Raw genomic sequence first — 16,059 nt, forward strand, 5'->3', positions numbered from 1 at the left:
ATATTATATTTAAAGGGTTTTTATCCGAATATGTCTTTGGTGGCTCAGCTGGCATCCAAAATGTCTAACACTGATGATGATTTTTTATAAAATCGAAAACGTTCTGTTGTGATGTAGCCCTTAAGGGGATTTTTAATAAAAAATTTCTACCTTTTACAAAGAATTTTTCCAATTTTTGTGATTGATGGTATACAGCCAACTACAGGAAAAATTTTTCTTTTCCTTGTGGATTTTATTTACTTGTATTTGTAATTAATTTGGTGTGGTTTATTTCACGGGTATAAATCTAATTGAACATTGGACATGTAAAGATGTAGACAGATTACTCTTATCATAATAATTTACATATGTTTTTGATATATCTGTATATAAAGATTTATTTGTGTTTAACTAAAACAATATTATAACCTATTGTCGATCATAAACAGATCTATCGATAGCGAATATGTTTAAAATTGCGTCACTTATTCTAATCATATCCATTATTGCTCCTCTTGTAATTGGAGGCCAGGGTAAGTTTAAAATTAATATATAGGTAATATTTATTAATTATGAGTAAATAAAACACACATACGTAATATTTTAACCCTCGCAGGACCAATCTTTTAGTAGAAACAGCGAGGACCAAGGAGGGTCAGTAAATATCGACACATACATTAATCAAAAACGTGCTTCTTTATTTAAACTAATTTAAAAATAACACTTTTGTATTATTCCTAGACGTTAATGGAACAGTTAAAAGATACGAATTTATAATTGTGCCGGAGGCATCTAAATATTCCGTATATGTATTTGGAACCTAGGAGTTTTCTATTGGTTCGTTGCATCACGCGGTAATATTTTAACCAATAGGCGGCGAGGTTCCAAACGCATATACGGAATGTTATTCAGTCCCAAATTCATATACGGAATGTTAAATATTCGTACACCGAAAAAGATAAGTTTTCATTAGAGTCTGTTAAAAGGGGATTGATTTTAAAATATTTGTTACTGTATTATTAAATAAAAATAAAACAATTATAGTATCTGAAATGTTATTTGGTGCGAAATTCATATACGGTATGTTAAATATTCGTAGAACAAAAAACGATTTTTATTAAAGCCAGTTAAAATGAGACTGGTTTTTAATAGTATATTATGCAACGAGCATTTAATGATGGTCATTATGAAGCGAGTTTCGTATAGAGTACGAGTGTCATAATGATAATTAAATGCGAGTTGTGTACACGATTTTTTCTTGTTCGTTATGATACAGGTAGCGACATCATAATTGATAAATTATAGTATGAGAATAGAAAAATTATTGTTAATGTATTATTAAAGATCCACAAGGAATAAGGTTTTCCTGTAGTTGGCTGTATACCATATAATACAAAAAAACGAATTAAGTCCTTTATAAAAGGTTTATATTTAAAATCCCTAAAAAGGGCTACATCACAGAACTAGTTTTCGATTGTTTGACCAATCATCATCAGTGCTTTCCTAAAATAAATATAACCTTATAAAATGGTGCAAAGGTTTTAAAATTTTGACTACAGTCAAAAAAGGTTGTAGGTTATACTCACGTGATCTTACATGCTAACCACCAAAATATTTATAATTATGTAATATATGTAAATAAAATTTGTAATATTATATTTTGGTGGTTAGCATGGTAAGGTCACGTGAGTATAACCTAGAACTTTTTTAAACGTAGTCAAAATTTTAAAACCTTTGCATCATTTTATCAGGTTATATTTATTTTAGGAAAGCACTGATAATGATTGGTCAATCAATCGAAAACTAGTTCTGTGATGTAGTCCTTTTTAGGAATTTTAAACATATACCTTTTACAAAGAACTTTTTTCATTTTTTTGTATTATATGGTATACAGCCAACTACAGGAAAACCTCTTTCCTTGTGGATCTTTAATAATACATTAACAATAATTTTTCTTATTCTCATACTATAATATATCAATTATGATGTCACTACCTGTATTATAATGAACTTCATTATGATAGAGATTTTCATTAAGATACAGATTTTTAACCAATAGAATCGCGATATGACATTCGCGATAAAGGTGGCACACGCGCAGTAACTAATGGCGAGTCAAATACATCCGCTTTGACAGTAACTGTCCTCAAGAACTGTTCTCAATATGTAAACAAATTGTCAGACTGACAAACTACTTAATTTGTTTGCGTTACAAAATTAATAAATTTTAAAATATTTTTTTTGCGAATGATCATAGAAAAAACTTGCATTTAATTATCATTCTGACGCTCGTACTCTATACGAAACTCGCCGCTAGACGGCTCGTTTCGTATCCCTTATACTCGCTTCATAACGACCATCATTAAATGCTCGTTACATAATATACTATTAAAAACACACTATATGAATTTCACACCAAATAACATTCCAAATACTATAATTGTTTTATTTTTATTTAATAATACAATAACAAGTATTTTAAAATCAATTCCCTTTTGGGCATTGACCCGAATTGGGAACAGACCCCAATAAAAACTTATCTTTTTCGTTGTACGAATATTTAACATTCCGTATATGAATTTGGGACCGAATAAAATTCCGTATATGCCTTTGGAACTTCCCCGCCTATTGGTTAAAATACTACCGCTTGCTGGCTGCAACGAACCAATAGAAAACTCCTAGGTTCCAAGTACATATACGGAATGTTTAGATGCTACCCGGAGTCTTCGGCTTCAGTGGAATTGGCATCATCATAGGATACAGAAATATTTTTAACTTCTTGCTGTGCTTACCGCATACATACTTGCATTTTGAACAAACTATGGTTGTTTTTGCCCACTTATTGGCCTTTTTTCTTTTAGATTTTGCTAATTTGAACCATAAATGATATCGTCCCTTTTCATTTTTGGATGGTGTTGAAGGTATTCAAGGGGATTATTTATAGTCCACTGTCAAGTTTTTATAAAAGTATGAGGAAATGAATTAAATTATAGAAATGCCAATTATTTCATCTAATTGGGCAGTAGTACGCCGACACCTACTAATTTATTGAGATTTTTAGGAACAAAGGTATTTAGAAAATCGGATGTAATGCCACGCTGTGGATATTTTTAACCTTCCTTGGTCCTTTTAGTGTTAATAATGGATATATAATAAAAGAACATACACTACAATCACGATAAAAATGTATTAGAAATAAAAAAAAACAAGACCCGTTGAAAGTTACGAGGACCACTCCCAAATCATAATTTACAATGTACTAGCGTGTACTAGGTTGTTCAATAAGTTTTGCGGTTCGATAAGAAAAACACAATTTTATGATTTGAAATACACTTTCTTATTTAGTATAGTCTCTCTGAACATCAATACACTTATTCAACGAGATTCCAATTTATAAATTCCATCCTTGAAGAAAGAATTTGGACGGACTGCAAAATACGCTTCCACAGCTGTTATGTACTCTTCATTTGATGAAAAACGCTTTCCACGCAAATTTTTTTTAGATATTGAAACAAATGGAAGTCGCTAGGAGTCAAGTCTGATTAATCTTGTCGATGCTCCAACAATTCGATCTTTAATTCATGGATTTTAGCCATTGGTAAAATGCTCATATGACACGGTGCATTGTCCTGATAAAAAAGGATTTTTTTCTTTTGCAAACCGGGCATTTTTTCACATATTTTTTAATTCAACTGGTCTGAAAAGTTACACTAATATCCAGAACTTATTGTTTTATCAGCTTTTAAGTAATCTACAACAAAATTCCTCTCACATTCCAAAAACTGATGCTGAAATCTTCTTGGCCGATTTCTGGCCACGAACTCATTTCGAAGCCAAAAAACCAGATTCTACCACTTTGTAACCGCAGATAAAATTAACCGGTTTACCACAAAATCTCAACAGACTACAGCACTGCTAACTTCACCTGCAACTTTGATACATCCAAAATGCATCGGCACCAAGTAAAGTTGATAATCAAGTATATTCAAATGGGAAATAAGCCACAATTTTACCTAAAAATGATTTTATTAACGTTTCGACGCTTAAGTCGAGTGTCGTTGTCAAAATACAAAATAATACTAAATAAACAAAAATGTTGTTGCTTAGTAAAAAATTCTTCTAATAATTCATTTAATCTGACTCATTTATATCGGCAATTCAGACACGTATTATACATTTTAAAGTAGACGACTTTAAAATGATATTGCCAATATTGATGAGTTGCGTACCTGGGACGACTTTACTAAAAGATAGTTCATTCGATTACATGAAATCAGTCCCAACTCAAGAATATCCGCCACAAAAAGTCATAGTATGTGATCTGTCTTTAAAAAGACAACCAAATGCAACGGTGGCACTGAAATTCTCGCGTTAGAGATTCCATAGTAAATCACGAGGGAAAACCAGGAAAAACCTCGTGATACTATCCCGACATCGTAAGTATTTGGGTTTACATTTAGTTTACTCTCAAAAAATGATTTAGACAGATCACATGCTATGATTTTTTGTGGCGGATATTCTTGAGTTGTGATTGATTTCATGTAATCGAATGAACTATCTTTTAGTAAAGTCGTCCCAGGAACGCAACTCATCAATATTGGCAATATCATTTTAAAGTCGTCTACTTTAAAATGTATAATACGTGTCTGAATTGCCGATATAAATGAGTCAGATTAAATAAATTATTAGAAGAATTTTTTACTAAGCAACAACATTTTTGTCTATTTAGTATTATTTTGTATTTTGACAACGACACCCGACTTGGGCGTCGAAACGTTAATAAAATAATTTTTAGGTAAAATTGTGGCTTATTTCCCATTTGAATATACTTGATTATAAAAATGCCACAAGAAAATAGCTTCAGAACAACATCAAGTAAAGTTGGATACGACCCTATCATTATATATGATGTATATATTATACAGGGTATTTCATTAATAATTGTCCATATAGTAACTGGAGAAACCTTAACACAAAATGCGAAGATTTAACCTAAAACACTTAAATAAAATGTGGTTCTTTACTGAGTTACAGTTATTTCAATTCTGATAACTCTTTTATTATTAATTTTACGAAAAAAAGTGATTCTTAATAAAAAGTTCTGGATAGTCTAAAACCTAAAATACAACCATCTTATATCAAATTTGATCAATTTTATACGAGGTATGTCAAAAAAAAAATTTAGATCAAAAGTAAAGTACCTTTATATTTCAGAATTTTTCAATTAGAAGGATGAAATTACATACTGAAACATAGTTTTTAATTCTAAATAACTTTTCATAATAACAATTTTCAATATTGTGAAAAATAAACGTATTTTACTCTTAAGCGAAATTCATATTTTTTGACATACCTGGTATAAAATTGATAAAATTTGACATAAGATGGTTGTATTTTAGGTTTTATACCATGCAGAACTTTTTATTAAGAATGACTTTTTTTTGTAAAATTAATAATAAAAGAGTTATCTGAATTGAAATTACTGAAAATAATGTTAGTTACCCATAATCTCTCAAAAAAAAAATTCAATTAGAAGGATGTAATTGCATACTAGAATATAGTTTTTAATTTCAAACAACTTTTCATAAGAGCAATTTTCAATATTGTGAAAAATACAGCTACTTTACTCTTGAGTGAAATTCAAACTTTTTGACATACCTCGTATAATATTAAAAAAATTTGATATTTTGGTTAAATTTTAGGTTTTGGACCATGCAGAGCTTTTTACGAATAATAATTTTTTTTTCGTAAAATTAATAATAAAAAAGTTTTCCATATGGATACAACTTGCAGGGACATACTGTATAAAAAAATATGTTTGTAGTTATGTCGATATTTATTTATGCGGTAAATTCAATTATGTTCTGTAAAGCGTTACGGTTCATGGTTTTATTTTCTTGCTCTCCTTACTATTTTATATTCTCTTAGATTCAGCTATTGAATGGCGACCATTTAATGGATTACCAGATGACCGTGCAATAGTAATTCAAATCCAAACTGAATATACCCCAACTATTTACATTGGCCTAGCACACGTTATTGATGATGTAGCTCAGTCTGAAGCTTATCTTCCTGTAAATTTGGTTGAAGGTTTCGACTATGCAAACGTAACTTTAAATGATAAAAGCTATTTAGTTAAGGAAAATCTTCAGGTAAGAATAGAATAAAATCTTTATTTTTTGAGGGAAACAACTACATTACAATCTGGGCCACGTTTATTAAAACAATACAATATGTTTATTGGCCATATGGAATATTTCAACTGGAATGGCAATTATTAAAGTCATTTTTTCTATACTGTAGGTACCTACAATTGTAGTAAAATTCAATCCTATTTCTTCTTGTGAATCTTTATGTATAGTCATAAATCTGTCTATCTTTTCAATGTACCTCCAGTAAGTTGTCGTTCCATTATTTTCGTGGTCTTCTCACTGATCGTCTTCCTATTGGGGATCCAACTGTCGCCGTCCTTACTTGCTGTCATCCGGCTTATGTGGTCATTCCATTCTATTCTTCCCTTCTTAGCCAGTTATTAATGTTTTCACCTTGCATCCCCGTCGTATATCTGTACTTCTAGTACAGCATCGTAGTCCCGTAGCATCGATTTTTTAAGGGTTTTCGTCTTTGCTCGTTCTAGCAATCTTTATCGTCTTTGTGTCAGGTCGCCTTTCTGCAGGGTATGTTATTATTGGCCTGATGACTGTTTTGTAGTCCTCCTGTTTCATTTGCAATGATTTCTTTCTAAATATTGTTTCATTCAGGCTACCTGCGGCCCTGTTTGCTCTATTTACTTGATTTTCTACTTCTCTTTCGAGCGTTTCCCATCTAAATAATGTAGTGCCCAGATATTTAAAGTCTATCACTTGTTCTATTACAATTTAACCCTCCAGCTCTAATTTGCATCTTAGTAAATTTGATATTACCTCATAACTACTATGGAGCGGATTTATATGAGATCAATTTTGATGAAATATGCGCATATATATGCGGTAAAAAATTACGAAATATGCGCAAGATATGCACAAAAATTTAAAAAATGCGCATTTCGAGCAACCACAAATTTTTTGTTCTATTCTATTCTAAGGGGTTCTTTTATAGGGGGGCGGCAATCTTATTTATTATCTTTCAAATAAAATCATTTTTTTTTAAATATATGCAATTTATTCACACTTTTCACAAAAACTGCTACCAATAGTTACCTATTTAAAATAAAACAACAATATCACTATAAATATATTATTATCTTCGATATAAATTCACTACAATGTGTTTTTACAAATTCTTTACGAGGAAACATATTCTTTGATTAGATAAAATATTTTTATAACTTGAAAAACTCCTGTCACCATCAATAGAAGTAATTGGGGCGTATTTATAATAACTTGTTAATTTCCGTTAAAAAAACCGTAAAACTATGGTTAAAGGTGTAAATTCTCTTAACAATAGAGGATTTAAAAGAATCACCAGAATTAGGGCGATGCCACATTATGCGTTTTGATCGGATGCGGTGGAGACGCATCCGTTTCCAACGCTACCGGACCGACCTGTCACACTATGCGTTTAGTCTCGTGCAGTTGTAAGCGCGTACCGATGTCTCAAAACGCATCCGTTTCCAACGCAACCGGATCGACCTGTCACACTATGAATCCAGTATGAAACGCATCCGGTCAAAACGCATAATGTGGCATCGCCCTTATAGGTACCTACTAAATATAGTAAATAAAATTCGGATTTCCGGGTAAACCATCCTTCATCACTTTAACATCTTACAATCATTTTATAACGGGTTACTATAAGCACTATAAGTACTTTGTGTAAAAATCGGGTATTTTCTAAGAAAAAATGAAAGGCAGTGAGTGAGCCGTCCTCTTCAGGTAGTTCTTGAATTAATAGATACGACAGCCTGTGCGGGGAAATATTTTGGGTCAAATTAAAAAATTTAAAATTTTTGTTGGACTTAAATGTTTTTTGATAGGCACAAAATATGCATGTTTCTTTAAAAATATGCAAAATTTAGTAAAGTTCTCAAATATGCGAAATATGCATGCAATATGCATTTAGCATAAAATCCGCTCCCTACTCATAACCATGCATTTTTTATTTTTTGGGGAAATTAATATGTTAAATTTCTTGACGGTTATAGGAACTGGTACAGCATACGTAAACTATCTTCACTTTGGAAGATTAGTATTGCATCGTTTGCACAGCAGATTATTTTTAAAGTTATTTTTCTCCCATTTAGTATCCTTTTTCAGTCCTTACTTTCTTTATAATTTTATGCATGATCAGGTGGAACAATAAAGGACTGAAGGAATCCCCATGCCTTTTTCCATTGCCAGATTCAGTTGGGTCAGTTAGTTCATCTTCTACTTTTACTTTTATGGTGTAATCATGGTCAATCGTTTTATTTATTCCTAGAGATACCTCTCTTGAGTACAACAAATGAAAAACTGCTTTTAATTAGACCCTGCAAAATCCCTTCTTAAGAGCAATTAAACATAAATATACCGGTTTGTTGTATTCTAATTCAAACCTAAAATATTTATAATTATTGTAAAGTTATTATTATCTATAAATACTAACGAGTTTACAAAACTTTTAGTCCAGAAAGCCACTACGCATCCGCCAGCAAAAATATTCTGATTCGAATTTTTTGCAGAATCTTACTCAAAAAGGACCCCTTTTAACAAATTTGCATGTTGCCAGGACCAAAAGTGGGTCAAAAATTTTTTAAACGTTTTTTTTCTTCTAAAATTATTTTTGTTTACATTTTTGCGAAAAACTGAAAATTTCAATGTTACCAAGGTAGGTGGATATTCTTTAAGCATCGATTGATGAAATCTCGAAGAGTTTTTTGCAATACAATATCGAAAAACCCTTGCAATGCTGAATTGAAATCAACCGTTGCATGTAATATGCGTAAATATAGATGTGTTGAAAAATATTCTGATTTAATTTTTTTTACTGTCTTGCTTGAAAAGGTTCCCTATTAACAAATTTGCATGTGGCCAGAGTAAAAAATAGGTCAAAAAATTTTTTCAGCAATTATTTTTAAACTTCAAATTAATGTTTTCCAATTACATCTATATACAAATAATATGCAACGGTTGAAAATAGTGTTGTACCCGCTTGATTAGCAATTAAAAACAATGGGGTTTTCGATATGGCGTTGTAAAAAGCTCTTCGGGATTTTAGGTATATAGAATAGGGCACATAGAATAGGTATATAGGTGCCTTGGTAACATTGAAATTTTCGATTTTTCCCATAGTTTTTGAGAGTTATAAATGGCCAATTTTGCAATTTTTGAATTTTCAATCGCTTATATCTCGAAAACTATCAAATTTAGAGAAAAGTTACTTGCGGACTTTTCTATTTAGAATGATCCAAAAAACCTAAAAAAAATTTGTTAGATGCAAAAAAATTAGTTTTAGGAAAAAACAAAAAAAAACGTTTAAAAAATATTAAACTGCCTTTTGATCCTGGAGAATTTGCCATGAAAATTTATTAAAAGGGGACCTTTTCAAGCAAGATGGTGAAAAAAATTGAATCAGAATATTTTTCCGCACATATAGGTATTTACGCATATTACATACATGCAACGGTTGAAAATAGTGTCGCGTCCGCTTGATTAGCAATTAAAAAACAAAAGGGTTTTCGATATTGTATTGCTGAAAACTCTTCGGAATTTCATCAATCGATGTTTAAAAAATATCTGCCTGCATTGGCAGTATTGACATTTTCAGTTTTTCACATAGTTTTTGAAGGTTAAAAATGGCCGATTTCGTAATTTTTAAATCTTTAATCGCTTATATGTCAAAAACTATTAACTTTAGAGAAAAGTCACTAAAGACCTTTTCTGTTTAGAATGATCCAAAAACCTAAAAAAACTATGTTCTATGTAAAAAAATTAATTTTAGGAAAAAAAAAGGTTTAAAACATTTTTGATGCACTTTTGGACCTGGCAAACATGCAAATTTGTTAAAGAGGGTCGTTTTTGAGTAAGATTGTGCAATAAATCCAAATCAGAATATATTTTTCAGGTGTTCCATTGAAAATAAAGATGATTGGTCTTGCTAACTAGACTTGTCTGAATCGCCCTGTACATTTAAACTTATGTTTGACCTGTACCAGAGTTTATAATTTTCTAAAATAAGGAGAAACAATTTTATTCCATAAGTTGTTTCCACACTGTATAATTTCCTTATTTCACCTTGTAATATTCATAATAGACATTACATAATAATGTAATTCGTTGTAGATCAAGTTCGTTGAGATCAAGTTATTAAGGAGCCTTTAAAAATAAAATAATACACAGGATGTACCATTAAAAATAATAGGCCTGGATCCCACGTACCAAAAAAAGTTGATTAATAGCAAGCTGAAAATTTTTTATCATTAACAGAGTTCCAGCAATTTGGAACGTCAGACTACGAAAACGTTCCATGTATTTTGTCGGAAAGAACATCCAATTGATCTGTTACCCTTTCATTAAACTCTCATGCAAAAATCAAACTGCTATTTATCACCAATATAACTCCTGTCATTTGACATGATCTACGTTTCGGACTTATGAAAATGTCTAGTGGATGATAAATACCAGTCTAATTTTTGCATGAGAGTTTAATGAAAGGGTAACTAGTCAATTTTAAATTCTGTCCGACAAAATACATGTGACGTTTTCGTAGTTTGAGGTTCCAAATTTTTAACCTGTTCCATAATTAACCCTGTTCAAGTGTTCCTATACATTAAAGTTTGTCCGACTAGACACCGTTAAGCTATTAAACAATTTTCAGCTTGCCATTAATCAACCTTTTTTGATACCGTGGATTCAGGCCTATAAAGCTTATAAACTAAGCTAAGCATGCATGAGTTTTACCCTGTACATTTAAATGTGGATTTAAAAAGCGCTAATTTATACAGGGTGTTTCATTAATAATTTTTTCAAAACGGCAAACAGGTGTATGTTTTCAAAAAACTTTTGATAGTGTGTAAAAAATATTTTATTATTAGCTAAGTACTTTCGACACATAACGTGTCATCATCAGAGCTACGTCCTATTATAAAACCTTCATAGAAGAGCAATTGCTAAACGACACAATAAAAAACATGTATACTGGGCAAAAGCCACAGATATTGGGTATAATAACCCTTTAAAGTGAATAAAATCACATCTAAATTCTTTTATTAATTAATCTGCAATAAATCACATCTAAAAGAATTTAGATGTGATTTTATTCACTTTAAAGGGTTATTATACCCTATATCTGTGGCTTTTGCCCAGTATACATGTTTTTTATTGTGTCGTTTAGTAATTGCTCTTCTATGAATGTTTTATAATAGGACGAAGCTCTGATGATGACACGTTATATGTCGAAAGTACTTAGCTGATAATAAAATATTTTTCACACACTATCAAAAGTTTTTTCAAAACATACACCTGTTTGCCGTTTTGACCTATTTAGAAGTGTGTACAAGTCTTGCAGTCTTTTCCAATTCATTAATAATTGTCCATATAGTAACTGGAGAAAGATTAGCACAAAATACGAAGATTTAACCTAAAACACTTAAATAAAATGTGGTTCCTTACTGAGTTACAGGGTGTTTTATCTAAAAATTTAAAAACTATTCGACGTATCCTTTTCATACTTAACAGAAAGTGCGACTACTAGACACCCTACTAAATAATGATAAACAAACGTTTCTATCTACTACCAGAGGCGTACGACAGGGATGGTGAATGGTTGACCCTTTTAAAATTCTACGCCACTGGAGGAATAACTATTTTAGTGCCATTTTTAGATTCTCAAATACTTTCCACGTAAATAATATAGTCTTTATTGGTAGCAATAAAGTCATTAGTTTTCTAGATATTTGAAGTTAAATATGAAACGGCACAGATATTTTGATTAATTTATGATATGATTCATAATATGATTAAAATTTAAAAATTATTTGTACCCAGCACTTTAAAACGATTTGGCGTATCCTTATCATACTTGGCAGAAGGTGTAGGCACTGTACACCCAACTAAATTAAGATAAATAAACGTTTCTAACTACTACCAGAGGCGTACGACAGGGTATAGTGGCTGGTTGAACCTTCCCAAATTCTACGCCACTGACGAAATTGCTATTTTAGTGTAATTTTTTGATTTTGCAATACTTTTTATGTAAACAAGATACTCTTTATTCGTAACGACAAAATGATTAGTTTTCGAGATATTTGAAATTAAAAATGAAGCGACACAGTACATTAGTCAAAATAACGGTGTCGTTTCATTTTTACTTCAAAGATCTCGAAAACTAATGACTTTATCGTTACGAATGAAGAGTATATTATTTTTATAGAAAGTATTGGAGAATCCAAAAATTTAACTAAAATAGCATTTTCGTCAGTGGCGTAGAATTTGGAAAGGGTCATCTATTCACTTTCACCCGTCGTACGCCTCTGGTGATAACCAGAAACGTTTCTTTAACATAATTTAGTAGTTTGTATAGTACCTATACTTTCTGCCAAGTATGAAAAGGATACGTCGAATAGTTTTAAAATGCCGAGCAAAAATAATTTTTAAAATTTTAGATAAAACACCCTGTAACTCAGTAAGGAACCACATTTTATTTAAGTGTTTTAGGTTAAATGTTTGTATTTTGTGCTAAGGTTTCTCCAGTTACTATATGGACAATTATTAATGAAACACCCTGTATATAGGGTGTCAATTTAAAAAGTTGCCACCCCTATAATTTGGTCCCTATAGAAAATCTAGAAATATACGAAAATACGTCAAATTTATTGTGAGGGGGACATTTTATAGACCAGTTTTCAACTAAATTACACTAACCCTCTAGCGGGGGCGGACACAACCCCCAAAATCTTTAATGGAAGGGGGGTTGAGTGATACCTCATTTTAAAGGTCGTTCGATTACCTTTTCAAAAATACCATATACATTATATTTCTTTTCAGTAATTTTAATTTTATTATAATTAATTTTAATAATTAAATATCGAGTTCAGAACTCCAAAATTTTTTTTTGTATTGAACTCCAAATTGAATTTTTTTGGGGTGTTGAAGTATTTACAGTATTTTTTGAAGTATCTTTGGAAAAATCAAGTAAAACCATAAAGATATTAAGTATCGAGTTCAGAACTAAAAATTTTTTTAGAGTATTGAGTCCAAGATTTTTCCAAAAGTACTGAAAAGAAATATAAGGCATGTGGTATTTTTGAAAAGGTAATTTAATGACCTTCAAAATGAGGCATCACTTAACCCCCCTTTCCATTAAAGATTTTGGGGGTTGTGTCCGCCCCGCTATAGGTTTGATGTAATTTAGTTGAAAACTGGTCTACAAAATGTCCCCCTCACAAATAAATTTGACGTGTTTTTGCATATTGTTAGATTTTCTGTAGGGACCAAATTGTAGGGGGTGGCAAATTTTCAAATTGACACACTGTATAAAAGTGATTATTATCATTATTTTTGTTTTTATCCTTATAGACTAATCGTCAGACTTGATCTCTAAAACGATATACCAAAAATCTATACACCACAGAAAAAAATATTTCAAACAAGAAACATAGCTGACAAGAGTTTGAACTAGAAGTACATTTCGTGTAGAATTAACTAATTAAATTATCTTTAATCTTTGCAGGTCATATTATTTATGTTTTGAAGCAATACATGACTGTGCCCTGTTTTTAAACTAGGAGCAGTAATTCAATTTTACCGCGCCGTAATGCTTGTTTGTAAGTATTGGTTAAACCTCAGGCAAGTTTACTCCTTTTTTAAGTATCTGGGCGGATAATCACAGCTAACAACGATATTACTGAAGAAATAAAAGACAGAATCCAATTAGAAAATCGCTGTCTATTCGCACTGGATAAGCTTATCCAATCAAAAAATCTTACAAGAAGTTCCAAAATCTATAAATCCATCGTCAGACCTTTACTAACATATGGTTGCGAAACGTGGACCATGACCAAATCAAACGAAGAAAAGCTCAGACGCTTTGAACGAAAAATACTTAAAAAATTTGCGGACCTCACCACGACATTAACACAAACAAATATAGGATCAGAACCAACGTCGAATTAAAAGAACTCTACAATGACACCGATATTGCCCAAGAAATTAAATCACAGCGACTAAGATGGGCAGGCCACGTGTACAGACTTCATAACGAGAGACTTGTAAGACTGGTATCATGATAGGAGATTCCTACAGGCAAAAGACCACTCGGACGTCCCAGAATGCGATGGAGAGATAATGTCCAAGCAGATCTCCGAAAAATGAACATTCCATTTGACTCTAGGTTGATGGAAGACAAAACAAATTGGAAGAAAGTTGTACAGTCAGCCAGGACCCACCCAGGGTTGTAGCGCTACGTGATGATGATGATGAAGTTTACTCCACTGTTGCGAAATTTTCAACATATTGACTTTATGAAATTTTGACACTATTGATATTTCATAGGTTAGTTATTAAATTATGTTGGCGATATTTGGTGTTTTATGCGTTATTCCATTAATTTTTATATTTTTAGTCTGCTTTTATATGCAAAAAAATTATTTAGAATTTTTTAGCGACGGATTGATTTTAAAATAATAGTTATAAACGCTGAAGGCTGACATGATCAACAAAAAAGAAGATGTATTTGGCGATTTTTCTAGTGGAGTTATTGGGTGTAAATCTGTCTTTTGAGTTTACTACTCATGGTTTAAAAACAGGGCATAGTGCTCATGGAGCAATATTAAGACTGCAAAATTTAGCTTGTGTTACTTACTTCTGCTTTATTATGGTAGAGTTCCACTTTCCTCTTTGTATTAATTTGTGCTTATAATTTTTCAAAAACGAATAGAACTTGAATGGACTATTCCTTGCTATATTTTTACAATACAAAAGACAGCATTTGCGAAGTTCCCTTTTTTTCAATGATTTTCTTTTGCCCATTTCTACCCAACTTTGGACACATGTCTTACCCAAATCTTTCCATATCCGTCTGTCCTTGGCTGCGCTTTTCCAGCGAGTTCCTGCAGCTTTTACAATATCGTCTTTCCATCGTATCTGAGGTCTTCCTCCACCTCTTCTTCCTGTCCACGGTCTCCGGTTTTGTATTTCAGCATTCCATGTTTTGTCTTCCTATCTCGCATTGTGCCTCGCAAATCTCCACTTTAACCCTGTTATATTATCTGTGCTCTATGCGTAAAAAGAGTTTAGTCCTAAAAGACCGTTTTGAGATAAACGCGTTTAAAGTTTGCAACGTCCCGTGGCGCACTTAATAACTCATTAGTCTACAGTGTGTTAAGTCCCAAAATTGTGGGACTTAACACACTGAGTCTTCCTGTTTCTTAAATAATCATGCGTCTAAGTTCAGGACTTAACACGCTTTACACATATTGTTTTTCATTAATACCTCAGTTTAGAAATGGAATTGGACTTGACAAATTATACACACATGTAGATATCAAATTCTAACATACAGATGCATTTTCTAATTTCAACCATTTTTGGACTCGCTTTACGCACAGAGCACAGAATATGTTCAGTTACATTTTTTACTTTTGTTTTCTCTCTTATTCATTTGTTTGATTTTCTGTGTTGCAGTTTTATTCCCAACATGGATCTTTCCATTTTCTCCGAGTTATTTTTATTTTGTTTATGTTGGTCTTTGTTATTGTCCATGTTTCTGAGCCATACATCAGAACAGGACTGGTCAAATACACGGGTTTTTAGGTATTGTTGTATTTTTGTGCTTTTTAGTATCCATTTTAACTTTCCAAACGCTGCCCATGCCAGTCTGATTCTTCTTTGTACTACAATTGTTTGGTACTAGCTTTGATTATTTGACCAAGCTACCTACATTAGGGTGGGTCGGTTCTCTAGTTTTTTTATGCCTGTAGTGAAGAAAGTTGCCAAATGGTCTAGAATAAATAGTGAAATTTTTATTTTTTTCTATTTTAATATTTAGCCCCCGCCCGACCCCTAAAAAATTAAAAATTAAATTTTTACATCAATGAAACCTGATGCTTCAAACGACTAAAAATAGCTTCAAATGCACTTAAAAAAATACTTGATTAATTTTAAC

General features: G+C 31.7%; 1 protein-coding gene across 2 annotated transcripts in view; it reads left to right on the top strand.

Annotated features, from left to right (window-relative positions):
- The first annotated feature begins 379 nt into the window (after window positions 1–379).
- The window catches only part of LOC114336807 (uncharacterized), a 32,238-nt gene continuing 16,558 nt past the window's right edge, over window positions 380–16,059 (top strand). Inside the window, exons 1-2 of one of the 2 annotated variants that reach the window (XM_028287187.2) lie at window positions 380–512; window positions 5,908–6,131. In XM_028287187.2, coding sequence (XP_028142988.2) covers window positions 446–512; window positions 5,908–6,131 — 291 coding nt within the window. In that variant the 5' untranslated portion in view covers window positions 380–445. The remainder of the gene's footprint in view (window positions 513–5,907; window positions 6,132–16,059) is intronic. The other variant, XM_028287188.2, reaches the window with a different exon arrangement.

The sequence above is a fragment of the Diabrotica virgifera genome, chromosome 7 (assembly GCF_917563875.1).
Source record: "Diabrotica virgifera virgifera chromosome 7, PGI_DIABVI_V3a".
Classification (NCBI taxonomy): Eukaryota; Metazoa; Arthropoda; class Insecta; order Coleoptera; family Chrysomelidae; genus Diabrotica; species Diabrotica virgifera.